General features: G+C 37.2%; 1 protein-coding gene across 5 annotated transcripts in view; it reads left to right on the top strand.

Annotated features, from left to right (window-relative positions):
* Tao (Serine/threonine-protein kinase Tao) overlaps positions 1-15,489 on the top strand; it is a 69,769-nt gene extending 54,280 nt beyond the window's left edge. For 4 of the 5 annotated variants that reach the window (XM_083140317.1, XM_083140314.1, XM_083140315.1 and 1 more), the window contains exons 16-17: positions 1,622-1,740; positions 13,085-15,489. In XM_083140317.1, the coding sequence (XP_082996443.1) occupies positions 1,622-1,740; positions 13,085-13,205 (240 nt within the window). In that variant the 3' untranslated portion in view covers positions 13,206-15,489. Of the gene's footprint in view, positions 1-1,621; positions 1,741-1,960; positions 2,057-13,084 lie in introns of all 5 variants that reach the window. The other variant, XR_014443712.1, reaches the window with a different exon arrangement.
* Positions 15,490-15,888: the final 399 nt, after the last annotated feature.

Raw genomic sequence — 15,888 nt, 5'->3', positions numbered from 1 at the left:
TTTAAATTCAGTTTGTCCACTATTTCAATCATCAGAAGACTTTCTTTTTTTCATTATAAAGTAGTCTGAAAAGTTAGTATCTAGAAAAGCCAGGGAATTTGGTTTTGTATTTGGAAATATCAATGAGCAAGTAACAGTTGGGCTGAAAAGTTCGTAGGCTAACATAGTAAAAAATATTTTTTTGACAAAATTCGATTTTATTATTCAATATAGTTGCCTTTGAGGGCGATACAACGATTATAGCGGTCATACAATTTGTCGATGCCATTTTTATAGAACGATTTCTCTTTAGCTTCAAAATAGGCCTCAGTTTCGGCGATTACCTCTTCATCAGTGCTAAATTTCTTTCCAGCGAGCATTCTTTTAAGGTCTGCAAACAGGAAAAAGTCACTGGGGGCCAGATCTGGAGAATATGGTGGATGGGGAAGCAATTCGTAGTCTAATTCATATAATTTTGCCATCGTTTTCATTGATTTGTGACACGGTGCATTGTCTTGATGAAACAGCACTTTTTTCTTCTTCAAATGGGGCCGTTTTTTCGTGATTTCATCCTTTAAACGCTCCAACAACGCTATGTAATAATCGCTGTTGATGGTCTGGCCCTTTTTGAGGTAATCGATGAATATAATACCATGCGCATCCCAGAATACTGATGCCATAACCTTGCCAGCCGACTGTTGCATCTTTCCACGCTTTGGATTCGGTTCATCACGTGCAGTCCACTCGGCTGACTGTCGATTGGACTCTGGAGTGTAGTTATGGAGCCATGTTTCATCCATTGTAATATATCGACGGAAAAATTCGTGTTTATTACGGTTGAATATCGCTAAACATTGCTCCGAATCATCAAAACGTTGTTGCTTTTGATCGATTGTGAGCACGCGCGGCACCCATTTTGCACACAGCTTTCGCATGTTCAAATATTCATGCACAATATGTCCAACACGTTCCTTTGAAATTTTTAAAGTCTCAGCTATATCGATCAACTTCACTTTACAATCATTTAAAATTATTTTGTGGACTTTTTTGATGTTTTCGTCGGTAACAGCCTCTTTGGGGCGTCCACTGCGTGCATCGTCTTCGATGCTCATTTCGCCTCCTTTAAATTTAGCAAACCACTTCTCAACGGTTGATTTTCCTGGTGCAGAGTCCGAATATTGTTTATCAAGCCAAGCCTTGGCTTCAACAGTATTTTTTTTCGCCAAAAAGCAATGCTTTATTAACACACGAAATTCTTTTTTATCCATTTTTTCACAATAACAAAAGCTGCTTCACTCACAATGCTATATCTCACGAACTAATTATCCGGCAGCTGTGAAATTTATACACGTATCTTTTGAAGGTTAGTACTAAGTAAAAATCACATGGATTTAATTCTAGTAACGCCATCTATGAGTCAGCCTATGAACTTTTCAGCCCAACTGTTAGTTCTATTCCCTCATGAATGGCAGTTGGAATAGTTTGCCTCCCTTGTCAAGAGCAGTGCACTGGACAGACAAGTGTGTCATCTTACTTAAAGGGGCTACTGCAAAGAGGTAGAAACATACCTTAAAAAGACCCAACATAGAGATAGTCATGTTAACACAAATGAATTCTGACCAAGGTTTCGGTTCTCTTGCAGATGGATGAAGAGATCCAGCAGTTCTTGCAAGAACGTTCCGAGAGGATCCGTCTTCTTCATGAGCGACAGGCTCGAGAATTGGAACAATTCGATGAGGAATCTGCACGACTGGGCTTTAGGTGACATATTTGAACTTTTTAATATTTATTGGTGTTCACTTTTATAATATATTAAATTCAGTTGTTGGCACCATTTTTTTCCAAATATAAACCTTATATGTGTGTGTGTAAAATTAAATTTAACTATTTATCAAAGTGACAGTTTGGTCAGATTTAAGTACAATTGTTTCATTGTGTTAAGACAGACAATATTACTGGTGACATTTATCTATTGTTGCAGTTTACAAAATGTATTGAAGACTGGATCATATTAAGTTTGCAATGCCTGTTGCAGCACATTATAACTAGATCTACGCCTGTACTCTCACTGTTTAAGGTACATATTTATTGTCACTTAATGTGCTATATGGCTTAAAGTTTATTTCAGATATCTATTATATGAGGTTGATTCAAAAAGTTCCCAGAATTGTATCAGTGTAGTAGAATGTGAATGGTATAGCAAACCTTCATCATCTCAGAAAACTTGTGCTACTCCATGACAGTTGGGACTTCATCACATCTCCCAGTCGTGGGAAATTCAAATGTTGATTGAAGACTTGTCAAATGTAAGGCCCTTTCTTTTTTTTTTTTTTTAGTCTATACCCTTCCAACAGTTTCCATTTTCATGGTGGGTGTGGTAAATGCAGTTTTAATATTGTGTAGTCGATGTTCCATCCATGTTGCAAATTTAATTGATTTTTCCGATTAATCCCAAAGAGCCTGCCCTCAAAAACCAAGGCTAAGGTGTCGTGGATGGAAATGGTTGTTGGTCACTGTTTTGTTTGTTCTTGGGTGGTGCTAGTTCCAATTCCTATACACCTGTCTCATGGTTCTGGTGGGTGTTTCTTGTCTTGAGTCTTCTGCCCAGCTGTGCTTTCTACTGCCAGTTGTTTTGTGCTGGTGGTGATTGGCAGATCAAGCTGTCAGCTTCATTGTTCTGCTTAGCATGGTAGGTCCATATTTGTTCTTGCCACCCAGAAACAAAGCAGTGGCCAACTATCATTTCCATCCCAGATGCCATAACCTTCTAATCCACTTACAGGACATTCTTCCGTGCAGGTTTTTTGATCACATAGTATTGATATCTTCAGATACAATGCTGTAACCGTACAATTTTGCCATCTGTCTGGTAGCTTTGTCAGGCACGTACTGGCTTCTCGTGGGTGGTGTGGATGCAAGGCCACTACTATACCCACAGTAAAGAAACAAGAAGAACACCACAACACGTACGAGTGGGAGAAAAAATGCCACCTGCAACGAGGCAGTACATGCCTGATGAAGCTACCAGACAGTTGGCGCTGTAAGTGGATTAGAATGGATTGATTGCCTCTGTGTACGTAACCTCCAAACGGATATCTTTAGATACAATGCCGTAACGTTTGTTAATGAACGTTGAATCAGAAAAAACAATTGAATTTGCAACACGGAAATACAGAACATCACCCACACAATAGTTTGCATTTTGTTTCCAGATTGTACGCAAGCACCCAGCTCGTTATAGCCAGCGACAATCTTTCCAAATCTTTCTCGAGATACTTGCACAATTTATATGTAATTGTATCCTGAAAAACTTTCCGCACCAGGCAATTGACAAGCCTTCACTTAACAACCTACCTCTGTACTGTGATTTGCTATCTCCTCACCAACACCATAATACAGTGCAAGGTTGCCAGGTACTTATTGATTGAAACAGGATCACCATATATTGTGATGTGATTCTGAGAACTTCCTGAATCTACGTTGTAGATGTTTTAGCTGTTAAGTTGCAGGGAATATATTAATGCTAAGTCACATGTACATCTTTCAGAAGACAGAATATAATCTCTTTTGAAAGGTAGGTATTTATGACATACTTATTTTTATTCCTGCATTTTGATTATACATAATATTTCCATTTGTACTCCTTCCAGTGAGTTTTTAGAAGTGTCTGATTTGATTTTATTCCATATCATGTGAGCTTGTAGTAATTTTTATAGTTGGCATGTAAGAAGTGTGTTCAGAAACTAAATACTACGGTAGACATGCTTCTTTTAGCCATTCCGTGCAGAATTTCCATGCTACATCAACGAGAGTTCTAGAATGTGTATGATTTTAGTTTAATTCTTTATGAAATGTAATGTTACAGGTTGACTGCTATTCATTTGGAAAGAAAATAACAACGAACATTTTGGTACCAGTTATCTGTACACGATTCAATTGTCCTTGAAACAAAATTCATGGAACAACATTCTTGTTAGAAATCTTATCTTAATGATTAGCCAGAAGTAGCAGAAAAGCGAAGGAAAATGAATCAAATCAATTAATTATTGGATATCGTGCAAGGTCTGAAATTGCACATGTACACAAAGAAAAATTTGAAAACTATGTAACATCGTACTGAAAGGTGCTAGTGGGGTATAGCAGGAAGAAAAATAGACATAACAAGCCCTACTACAGTTGTGAAAACTTGCATGAATGTGGTGTGGTTGGGGAGAAAGGGCATGTTCAACTATACAATTGTACACTCTGTATGGTGCACTGCTTTTCTTTCCCTCCCCATGTTTTTTTTTTAAACAACTACTTACAGAAGAACCTTTATCTTTTGTTCTCAAATTTTACGTTTTCCTGCTTGATCAATTTTACCTTTCTGATACCAGTAACACAAAACATTAACCTTTAGTATCCGGATGGTCGCTATATAAACATTCTTAAAATCCACATGACTTTGCTATGTATTATTCCCATGTATTTTGACCATGTATGATAGATATGTTGACCAGCAGAGCAGGACAGGAATTAACATGCCAATTATTGAAAACCACCCAATATTTCAATTATATCTTTCTTTGATCTTTAGTATACATATGAAGATATGACACTCGAACAATATATCCATTGTTACTACTATTATTAACAAGTGTTGTTTTCCTTTGTTTCTTTTTTGTTACTATGGGATAAATTGAAGGTAGAGGGGCTAGAACATTTCAACCACTGCATTTAAATAATGCAGCGGAGCAAGACACAAATTTTGAAATTTTATGTAATTATGCCAAATTTCTGAATTCCAAAACTTTTTTGGCAGGGTGGGGGTTTCAAAATTGAGCATGGGCATTATGTATCCTCATAGAGTAGTCTTTTGTTGTGCTTCCCTCCAAATTTGTTCCGTCCAGCATCCATAGGGCTGACGCTAGAAGCAAAATTCCATGTATTGTTCCGTAAGCTGGCAAAACTACCACTTTATACACTGTTATTTTTTTGCCACGAAGTATCTATTTGATTTCAATGAAACTTTACATGGTTGTAGGAATGTATCATCACTACATACTATATTTTTCATTCAATTCAGTTATCCCAGATTATACATCTTCTTTCCTGAATTATAAGTTCTGCAGTCCCCCTGAAGAATGTTTAAGTAAGGTTCTACTTTAACAAGAACTGCATGGCAGAGTGTATAGCCAGTGGTTTGCCCAAGGGGAGCTTTGTTTGGGGGGAAGCTACTAAAAAAAAAGTACACATACCCCCCCCCCAAATTAAGAACTGCTCAAAGTTAAAAATTCCCTGTTACATTTGTTCAGCAAAATTATAGTATATTTGAAAAGCTTGGCATTTTTATTAACTAACTAGCTGATTACATGGCGTTGCCCAGGCATTTATTTATCCCAATCTTCTATTAGACAGGAATATAATGAATTCTAACTATAGTGTAAAATGAACTTGGAGTTGAACGGCATTGGGAGTGTCAATATTCATCTCAGCGTCCCCGAAAACTATGGATTCCACACTAATATCTGTCGTTTTACATGTCACCCCTTCCCACCCAACCCTAGGGGTGCCAGGGGTGTCTTGGAGTTGAATGGCATTGGGAGTGTCACTATTCATCTTAGCGACCCTGACAACTATGGATTCCACACTAATATCGGTCGTTTTACATGTCACCCCCTTTCCACCCCCACCCCTAGGGGTGCCAGGGGTGTCTTAAACCCACAGTATTTCTTTCCATATTGCAAGTGATACGTGTACCAAGTTTGGTTGAAATCGCTCCAGGCATTCGAGAGTTATGCCGGAACAAACATACACGCAAATATACACATACACACACATCTATATATAGAAGATTATTGCAAATTGTGTGGCTCAATCAATTGCAAGGAGATGGGGAAAATGTTTGATGACATGTCCACAGGTGCGCAATAGCAATGAAAGGTTGCTGTATACTTGGAATGGACATTCTAAAACAGAGATTTAAATGTGAGGAAGACTTACTCCATAGCTCAGTGTTAGAGCAATGGCATGGAATTCCAATGACCCAGGTTTGATTTCTATTTGAACCAAAGTTTTCACATAATTTTCCAGTAAGTTACATTAATCCAGTTTTTTTCTTTGAAACGGAATTTTTTCAAAATTTTAGAATACGTTGAAAATATAAGCAACTTTTATAGTTCTTCCATAACCTAACTTGAAACGATAAAGTGGAATGGTATCAGAAACTATGGTTTGAGGTGTAATCACCGCTATCGGCCAATTATCTCATGAGGTGTGCAAAATGACATGTGGTGGTTTTGCGGAGTCTAAAAATCCTGGAAGTTATACAAAATATGTAATTGTCATAATGTGGGTGTGTGTGTCAGAAATGGATTTTTTAATTAAACAACAGTTACGTTAATATTCAGATTATTTCATGTACGAAATTATGAATATTTTAAAATAACATTCTGGAAAATTGATATTCTATAGCTCTATTGGAATACTTCTATGTAGGATATTACATTTTTGCATTGACAATAACCAAAAACATTGATTCTTGCCACAAAATGAAGTGGATAATTATTTTATGCATGGTAATTCCCGGAATTAAATGAGTTTAGTTGTTTATGAAGTCTTTGAAATCGGACGAGGTGCGACATTCTTTTGTTTTGTGCCTTGTGATAGGACCCTGTAGATAGTGTGCAGTGAAGTTGATACTGAATCATGTCCGAGCTGACAGTGTTTCAAAGAGGGCAAATTGTTGGTGCCCGCCTGTTACAAAAGTAGCCATGTTATTTGGCGTATCGAGAGGTACTCTATCCAAGATCATGATGACATAATAATGTGTCCGGAAAGACATCATCAGATAAACACTGCGTGCATGGAAATGTACACTGAGTGACAGAGACAGAAGGACACTGAGGAGAATTGTAACCATGTTTTGTATGAAGAATGGTGCAAGTTCCCATTATCCACCATCCTGGAATTGTATTTGTGCATTCCTCGGAGACTGCAGGCCGTTTTGGAAGCTAAAGATGGTCCTGCACCTTATTAGCTACAGCATACCAGCTTTTCTTCGCAGGTGTTTCCATAGTTTCGTCCATCCCCTGTATATGCATGTGGTGAAAAAATGCTGCAAAAATCAGAAAGTTACATTTATGTAGTTTTGGTGAGACGAACTATCAGTGGAGGGATCGACCCAACATTCCACAGAGTCATTAGGAACCCCAACTCAAACATCAAACTTTCTCCCAACAACTTCACCAAAATCTTTTCATGCAGTTGTCTTTCATCTCACCAGTAGCGCTAGTAGCAATGACTGGAGGACCACTGCTGATAATTCGATAAATTGAAACTTATTATTGTTACCCTAAATAACTTGCTGGAAGAAATCAGATTTCACCTTAAGTTAATCCTTTCATTATTTTTTGTACATTGTCAAATAAACAGATGATCACTCTGTAAGTAACCTTATAAACTAATGATGTACCTCTTCCTCAGATATGCCCCGTATAGTATCAATTATTTAGTATGAACAAGCCCCTTTGTTGTACTTTGCATTAACCGGACATTATAAAGAATACTAGGCAGAGGATAATTAGTCTAATAAATATGCCCCCTGGAATTCGAACAGTTGTCATAGTACACGAGATGTAAGGAACTTTACGGTTACTCACCCATAAGCAGACCTTCCCCAAAAATTCTTGCCCTGAGAGTTCTGGAGACTAAGCTTGCATGTTGGTACCCAAGTCAGTATATGAGCACTAACCAGAAACTGACACGATGCTACCATACACTATTTCTCCATGTGCTACCGTTGATCCCACAATGCCTACAGTATCTAGCTAGCATTGGTATATATTGGTGACGGATGTGAAACTAAGTTCCCCCCTTCTGTAAGAGAACTTTGACATTAGATCACATATAGTCAAACTAACTACACCCTGATGAATATCTGGGGTTATAACGTAACACAATGATGCAAAAACATGTTATTTATTGAACCATAAACAAAATAAGAAAAATTTAATCTTTCCAAATCACAAGCGTTATAAATTCACATTTTTCCTCCTTCAAATTGCAAATTGCAAACAAAATAAGGCCATATGGTAGTTTTTTCAACATGAAACGTCTTATCAAACAGAGATCTTATAATGTACCATATGCTGTCATTCTACTCGTTGATTGAAAAGAGGATCCAAATACCTTATCATTGAGTACAAAATAGTAGGTCCTTGCCTATCTTAGAACTCCATTACAGACCACACATAGCAATGCGAGTAGAAAAAAAAATTAGACTGATTTCAAAATTAACAATTTGAACTGAAATTAGTACCAAACCATGTGATAACTTAAAAGCTGATATTTGCTAGGAGACCTGTCCCTTCCCTTTTAACAGTGTTTTAAGAACACTAATCACGTATATATACGGAGTTCCCGAACTTCTCTAGTGTGCGGATCACGTATATATATGGAGTTGAATTCAAAATTTATTTCAACGGTCATTTGCTGTACATTTACAAAGGGAAATATACTGTCTTAGCCCCCTAGTTTTGGCACCTTGCCCCCCCCCCCCCCCCCTCAGTTTTGGGACCCAATCGCCACCACTGCATGTCATATATCTTGTCAACTTTTTATTTTTAGTATATTTCATAGCATTTATGATGAAACATCCCCAAGGTAGCCATGTGATTATAATGTAACATATCATATATCAAAATAAAGAGGAAGAATCAAACTTTTCAACATATATTTTACCTTTTTAGTTTTTGAGAGATGATTTTTTAAAAAGTAGTGGAAATGGTCAGCATTCTTGGGACGGAAAGTGACTTAGAGGCCAGCACTGTAAGTGTGAAGTATTACAAATTTTGATAACAACCCATCACATGACCTTGACCCATGTCACTAATTTTCACTCGATACTAACATCGGTTCGTAGTACAATGATTACTTCATATCTTATCAACAGTTTGGGCACCTTCTCCGTACCTTTAATAATATTTACTAGGGATGGGACCGATTAATCAGTAGTCTATCGGTGTATCGATAAAATTGCCGATTATTTCACCGATCCGATATATCGATAAATATCTTATAATTTAGTGCAAAATTCTGCCATTTTCTTGTAATTTTTATGGATAATCTCCATGCCCTACTTTCTAAAAAAGTAATTGTCTAAATATTCAACTTCTTTTGCACTGTTGTCACCTCGAAACACCCTTTTATTAAGGAGATCAATGAACCTCTCAAGGACCATTTCTAACTTTATATCGGATCGGTAGAATATCTGTTATCGGTATCGGCCAAAATTTCATATCGGCCCATCCCTAATATTTACAGATCAGCGATCTTTTTTGCAGGTGGCTGCCAATCGTTCTTTGTTCACGACCACGTTATTTTTGTCTAGACAATCTCGGGCTATAAGCTCATCACATACATGCTAGCATAAACGGAAGATATAGATTCATATTTTCAAATTCCTGGTATAACCAGGTGGTACTCGCCTACATATAGATTATTTGCATACTTACATCCTTTCGGCATGAGAAAATACTAGTTCAGACCACTCGGAAGCAAAACTCACTAAATATCTTACAACTCGTCTTTCCTGTCAATATTCATGCACAAACGTAATCTCCAATTCTTCGTACTTAAATTGTGACATGAAACTGATTTCGTCCTGTTATAATAAACTCTATGTCGTTCAATTCCTGGCTGTCGTCCTGATAATCTTCCATCTTACGTACATTCTTCCATGCCAGATCCCTTCCTGCGTTAAATAATCCAACTTCTGCTCCTCGCTTTTCTTTCCAACACTGCGAGATTTTATGCACAGTCCTCAAATTGATGCTATACCAGTAATTTCAAGTAAGATATATACATTAAAACATAAATTGGTCTTTTCTAGACATAATAATTGTTATGCCAAATTTAATTTTAAACTGCAAATAATTAAAACTTTGATGTCATTCATTGTTCCATAACATGCAAAAAAATCCCTTCTTTCAACGTTATGGGTCAGTAAAGGACATCTATTGAGCAAAATTACAAGTAGTTGCAGCGGTTCCGAAAACTACTGCCACCATGTGAGCAAACATGGTACTAGATGAAACAATACGTAAATAAAACAGATCGAGGTCTGCTATTATATTTTTTACCTCTGTAAATTAAAATTAAGCGAATATAATATAAAGTTTACAATAGAATAGTACTTATGACAATGTTCGTTATATTGGTGCAGAGTTAAATTCATATACGAGGCATCCAGAAAGTAAGTTTCCCTATTTTTTAGGCAACAGGTAAAACAAAGGTTCAGCTATTTTTCAACATAGCAACCACCAGAATTGAGGCACTTGTCGTATCGTGGTATCAACTTTTGGATCCCACTGTCGTAGAACTCTGCCGCCTGTGAATGGAACCAGCGTGTGACAGACGTCTTCAGCTCTTCATCGTTGCCAAAACGCTCACCGCAGGACAGGAATTTCTTGAGGTGCAAGAAAACTTGAAAATCGCTGGGAGCCAGATCAGGACTTTAAGGTGGATGATCAAAAAACTCCCAGCCAAATTCCGTCAAAACAGCTGCTGTGCGTTGAGCCGTATGTGGACGAGCATTGTCATGGAGGAACACAACACCTGCAGTAAGCATCCGCCTCTTGTTTTAAATGGCACGTCGCAATTTCCTTAGTGTTTCACAGTAATGGTCAGCGTTCACCGTTTCACCTCTGGGGAGGAAGTCAATGAGCAAAATGCCCTTCCTGTCCCAAAACACGGTGCACATCACTTTCTGTACCGACAGCGTCTGTTTGAATTTCTTCTTGACCGGAGATCCACTATGCCGCCAATGCATTGACTGCTGCTTGGTTTCCGGGGTGAAGTGCGAAATCCACGTATCATCGCCCGTGACGATCCTGTCGAGGAAATCATCGCCGTCATCATGGTACCGTTGCAGGAATGTCAGTGCTGCTCCTGAACGTTTCATTTTGTGTTCGGGTGTCAGGTTTTTCGGCACCCACCTGGCACACAATTTTTTGAACAGCAGGCGCTGCGTGACAATCTCATGCAACACGGATCGCGATATCTGCGGAAAAAGGCTACTCAACTCCGTAATCGTGAAGCGACGGTTCTCTACGATGCGCTGCCGCACCAGCTCAAACAGATCATCAGTGATGAGGGACGGACGCCCACTGCGCTCTTAATCATGGACACTTTGATGACCTTCCGAAAACTGCCGACACCACCGAAGCACCATCTGCTTACTCATAATGTTCGGCCCATAGACCTCACAGAGCTGATGATGAATGTCAATTGGCGCAATGCTTTGTGCATTCAGGAACTTTATCACCGACCGAACCTCGCATGCGGCAGGAGAAGGAATACGAGCTTCCATTTCGGACCACTGCTGCCTCGCTACTGGCATGCGGCGGGAGAAGGAATACGAGCTTCCACTTCGGACCACTGCTGCCTCGCTATTGGCGCTGGGCGGGATCTGTCCGCCTGGCATATGATTGATACGTCTTAGCTCTGCTGCGCATGCGCAATTTACACGGCTCATTATGTTTACTTTCACGGGAAAAAAATAGGGAAACTTACTTTCTGGATGCACCTCGTAATTTTTACCATGCTATCGTGAGTTACTCTCAAATGTGCAGAGTTGTTCAAAGCACTTGAAAATAACTTCAGTAATTGCCTCAAATTATTTATTGTATGCAGATTGGAGAACTCTTTATCATTTTTAATGCCAACTTTTCTTCTTATTGGTGTGGATTATTTGTTGTATTTATACCTCAAGATGATAATCAGGGTGTCTCCAGTCAAGAAAGTCAAAAAAATTAAAGAAATCAACTAGCAAGTCAAGAAATTATACTTGTGGTCAAGATTTTTTGCTATCCCAATGACTAATTGATTGAATTAGTTTATGTAACTTCACTTTTCTGCCCCTTTGGATAATTGCGAAGATGAGGGTGAATGATGGTAAGATAAGATGAATGAATGGACAATCACAAATACATAGGGACGACAACACAAACCCCACATAAGATTACACTGACTGCGAGTCCAGATGCCAGAACCTCACTAGTCTGCCAGATGCAGGCTAGGATGTATTAATAGATAAAGCAAGTCTAATTCTCTTGTTAAACATAGCTGCAGTGTTCATCTCAACTGGCCTTTTGGTAAGGGTTTTTCATTAAATAAAATTTTCTTAATTGCTTATTTCAAACTTTACCCAAGGAGGGGCTGAATAAATATAGGTCAAGAAAAAATAGGTCGTGAAAAAGTCAAGTATTTTCGATTTGTTATTTTGGTAGACACCCTGTTTTCTAACTACAAAAGGAACATGTCTAGATAAATGACACCCATAACAGTCTCCTCTATGAAAAAAGAAAGTGCCATTCACCCTTTCTCCACTGAGAGAACAAAACTCTTTTACATTTGGACTTGCCTCATTAAGAACATGGCCTTTACTACCACAAACAATTTTCAGTTATTAGTATTATTATACTGACTTCATATTGGTACTGCTTCAAAATGGTATAGCACCATATATAGCAACTGGGAATTATGCGCGAATTTTTGTTAGGAACTGTTTGGGTTTAGTTGTTAATACCGTAACATCCCTGCTCAATAGCATGCATATTCTTGCACAGACTTGTCCAAACTTGCCCAGACCTGTAGCTGGATTTTGCCAAGAAAGGTTTTTTTTCACAGGAAACTGCGAGACCGCTTACCTGGAGGAGAGGTGAGTGAAGCAAAACAAGCAATTTACAATTTAGGGGACTTCTCATTGGTTTGATCCCCCGTTCTACAGTGTACAACGCTACGATACAACTTCAGTTTTATTGTAACAGTTGTTGCTAGCTCAGTGGCAGACTTTTGGTCTCGCCACCAAACTTCAAGGCCTGGCCTGGTCATGTGTGATAGTCGTCATCTCATTTATTTATCACTCATCCAATTGTCATGATTAGCGGAAAGTGGTAGAAAAGTTATGCTAAATAAACAAATACATTAATCGTTGTTATTGCCTTGGATTTTTCGAAAATCCCCTTGAAAACCTGGAATGACTTGAATTTTATCTGTGCCTTAGGGTAGCCATCTGTACAGGCTACTTTTGTGTGAGTGTAATGACACTTTCTTCTTCTTGCAGTGCGCTTGCAATAGCTGAAGCATCCAAAGAAGCTTACCCGGATGATGAGAGCTTGTCTGGCAGCACCTTGAGCCTCGCCCATAGCAACAGCTCGACATCTTTTCCTCCTGGGAGCCTTTAGCTTGTCTCACATCACTTGTAAATAGAAAACAAAAAGTGAGAGCGAACTTAATCATGTTTTTTTAGAATGAAGTGCGTGTTTAAAAAAAAAATAAACGAAAAGACATTGCGTATAACTGAGAAAAGTGGGAGTTATTAAAAAAATGTATTTTGTAAAATTTCATCGTGTAATACATGTATTAACATATACGAAATAAGTAGTGAAGTACAGTTTGATCATAAAAGAGAAACTAAACCAGTGCCTTGTTTGGCACTGGTGCTTTTCAGGGTATCTTAACGGTTGTCTGGTGAATCATTTGATGACCTAGTCTTACACATTTTTTTTTCTTCCATTGTTGTGGTGGGGCAGAGTGTAAAAAATGTGTTTTCAATACTCTGGTTACACATGGAGGATAATAGTGGTCTTGTATATTATTGAAAATGAAGCTTTATTTGGTTTTAAAAGAGAGAAAACAGATTGTAAGAATCCAATGTCCTTTTAAAAATTATAAACAAGAAGTCTTTAAAGTGTGCGGTTATCAGGAAGAGTCATGAAGCACATGTTTATTCTGTCTGTAATTATAAATTGAACAGTTTTTATAGTGTGTGCATTAATGAATTGTGGTAAACTTTGTTACTGGATTTTTCAGACTGAATTGTGAACCAGAGGGTGATAATCGATGATTTTCTGTATTATGAATCGTATACAGTCAGAAATTTTGTGCGGAAGCAAGAGAGAGAGAAAGTTTTTATCATATCCAGCATAGTGTATATAAAATAGACTGAAGCTGGTATGATAACAACTGACTGATATTGCAAAATGATTTGATACTGAACGAGAAAGGTACAGTGCGAATGTATTTTTAGGGTTTGTGTGCATGGGGCATTAACTGTTGTTATAACAGGTTCATAATCTTCCAAAAAGAAAAAGAAAATATATATAGATATATATATATAAAGGTGCCTATCTTAATTTTTTTTTTTGGTCAAAGACTGTTGTGTTGTGGAATGTAATTTTTGTTTTAAAAGTGGAAGTTTTTGAATGAAAGCATTTGGGGATATATAAGAAAAAAAGCAAGTGCACCAGTTTATCTTTGATCATAGTTCTATAGAAGAGACATAAAGCTCAATGAATAGATATCAAGGTTAAATCAAAATTCTGACTGCATGAATTAATAAAAAAACCTGCTAAAACTAGAGCATGTATCTAGCAGCTTTTGTATAAGCGAATCACAAATTTGCACATGTCCTGGTTACTAATGATTCCTTTGTATAGTGCATAATGTTTGACACTCCAAGCCACTAGACTGTTCCTTCTTCCAGCCGAGAATTAACAATGACGAACAGAATTTGTGAGACTTACAATAGACAAGTCTGACGTATGTTAGCAAATGTTGGTTCTATGTTAAATCTGACATGTTTTCTACAATATGCTTGTTTTGCGTTGATGCCGTATTGTTTAAACCTTGCCAATAAACTTGCAAGTGCATAATTAACAATCTCTTGAAAAATAACTTATTTAAAAATGCATTCATAATACTTTTCTCTCAAGAATACTAACAGAAATATTAATTAGGGACCCACACAAGTTGGAAATATTGTATATTGTCATTATATATTTATTTAATAAATTATTGCTCTTTTAACTGTATCAAAAATTGTAATATTATTCCTTTGTACTGTAGAAGGAAACTTGTTCATTTAATTTCCCCAGTAGTATAAAAAAACAAGAAATTTCTAACCAGAACATGGAAAAATAGTTTTTTTTTGTTTTTGTTTTTTTTTGTGAAATGGTCTGAGAAACAAAAGAATGCTTGTGCAAGGTAAAAATATTAAATTTTAGGAGAATAATGGCTCTTTTCTTTTGCAAGGTTTTCATAAAGAAAAGTGGTTGTTTATATTCTCAGCATTGAAGTACAAAATGTGCTATGTGAGACAGTTCAATGTCTGCTTTTTTGCTTCTTGAACATATAAAGAAAATAAACCTGGTGTGCATGCCATCAATTTTTTTTGTGAAGAAGGAAATTAATACCATAATCTCTATTCGCTGATTGCTTTGAAAATAAACCATTGTTATGAAAAGTGAAGTCAAATGCTCCATGTTAAGTTCATCAAGCAGCTCAAGTAATTTTTTTCTTTCTTGTAACCACTATGTTCATTTTGTGAATTGTATTCTTACTTCCGATTGCATATTCTTATTCCTGCCCTGTGCTTTGGAATGCACTGAATATCTTGAACCATATTGTATATATTAAAGTAATTTTACAGTCTAGCATAAATAAATTGAAAAAAATAGATGTAAAAAATTTGAATGACTTGTTTCTTTAAGTATACTCCAATTAGTTTGGATGCAACTCCTACTAAATTAAACTCATGGTACAAGCAGCCCATTGAGAGCCAAGGTCTGTCAAGCAGCTTTTTAATGGGTGATGTATGGTCAGTGTAATGAGTCTCATCACTGCTGTTTTGTGGATTCCAAGACCAGTTTATCTGATTTATCTAGAGAGAGCCTATAATTTAGTGCAAAATTATGCATATTTGTTGTTATTTTTGTAGATACAAACTTATAGCTTGTTGCAGATTTATATCCAATCAGTAGGATAGCGGTATCAATAAATTTTATATTGGACTGTAGGTCCGTATAAAAGTTTTGAAATGTGCCAGTCACGGAAATTGCAGAAAGGAAGGAAGTGTGGTGATTTAAT

Source organism: Lepisma saccharinum, chromosome 18 (genome assembly GCF_977018435.1).
Source record: "Lepisma saccharinum chromosome 18, izLepSacc3.1, whole genome shotgun sequence".
Lineage (NCBI taxonomy): Eukaryota > Metazoa > Arthropoda > Insecta > Zygentoma > Lepismatidae > Lepisma > Lepisma saccharinum.
The sequence above is the reverse complement of the archived record's forward strand: the minus strand, read 5'-3'. Positions and strand labels throughout refer to the sequence as shown.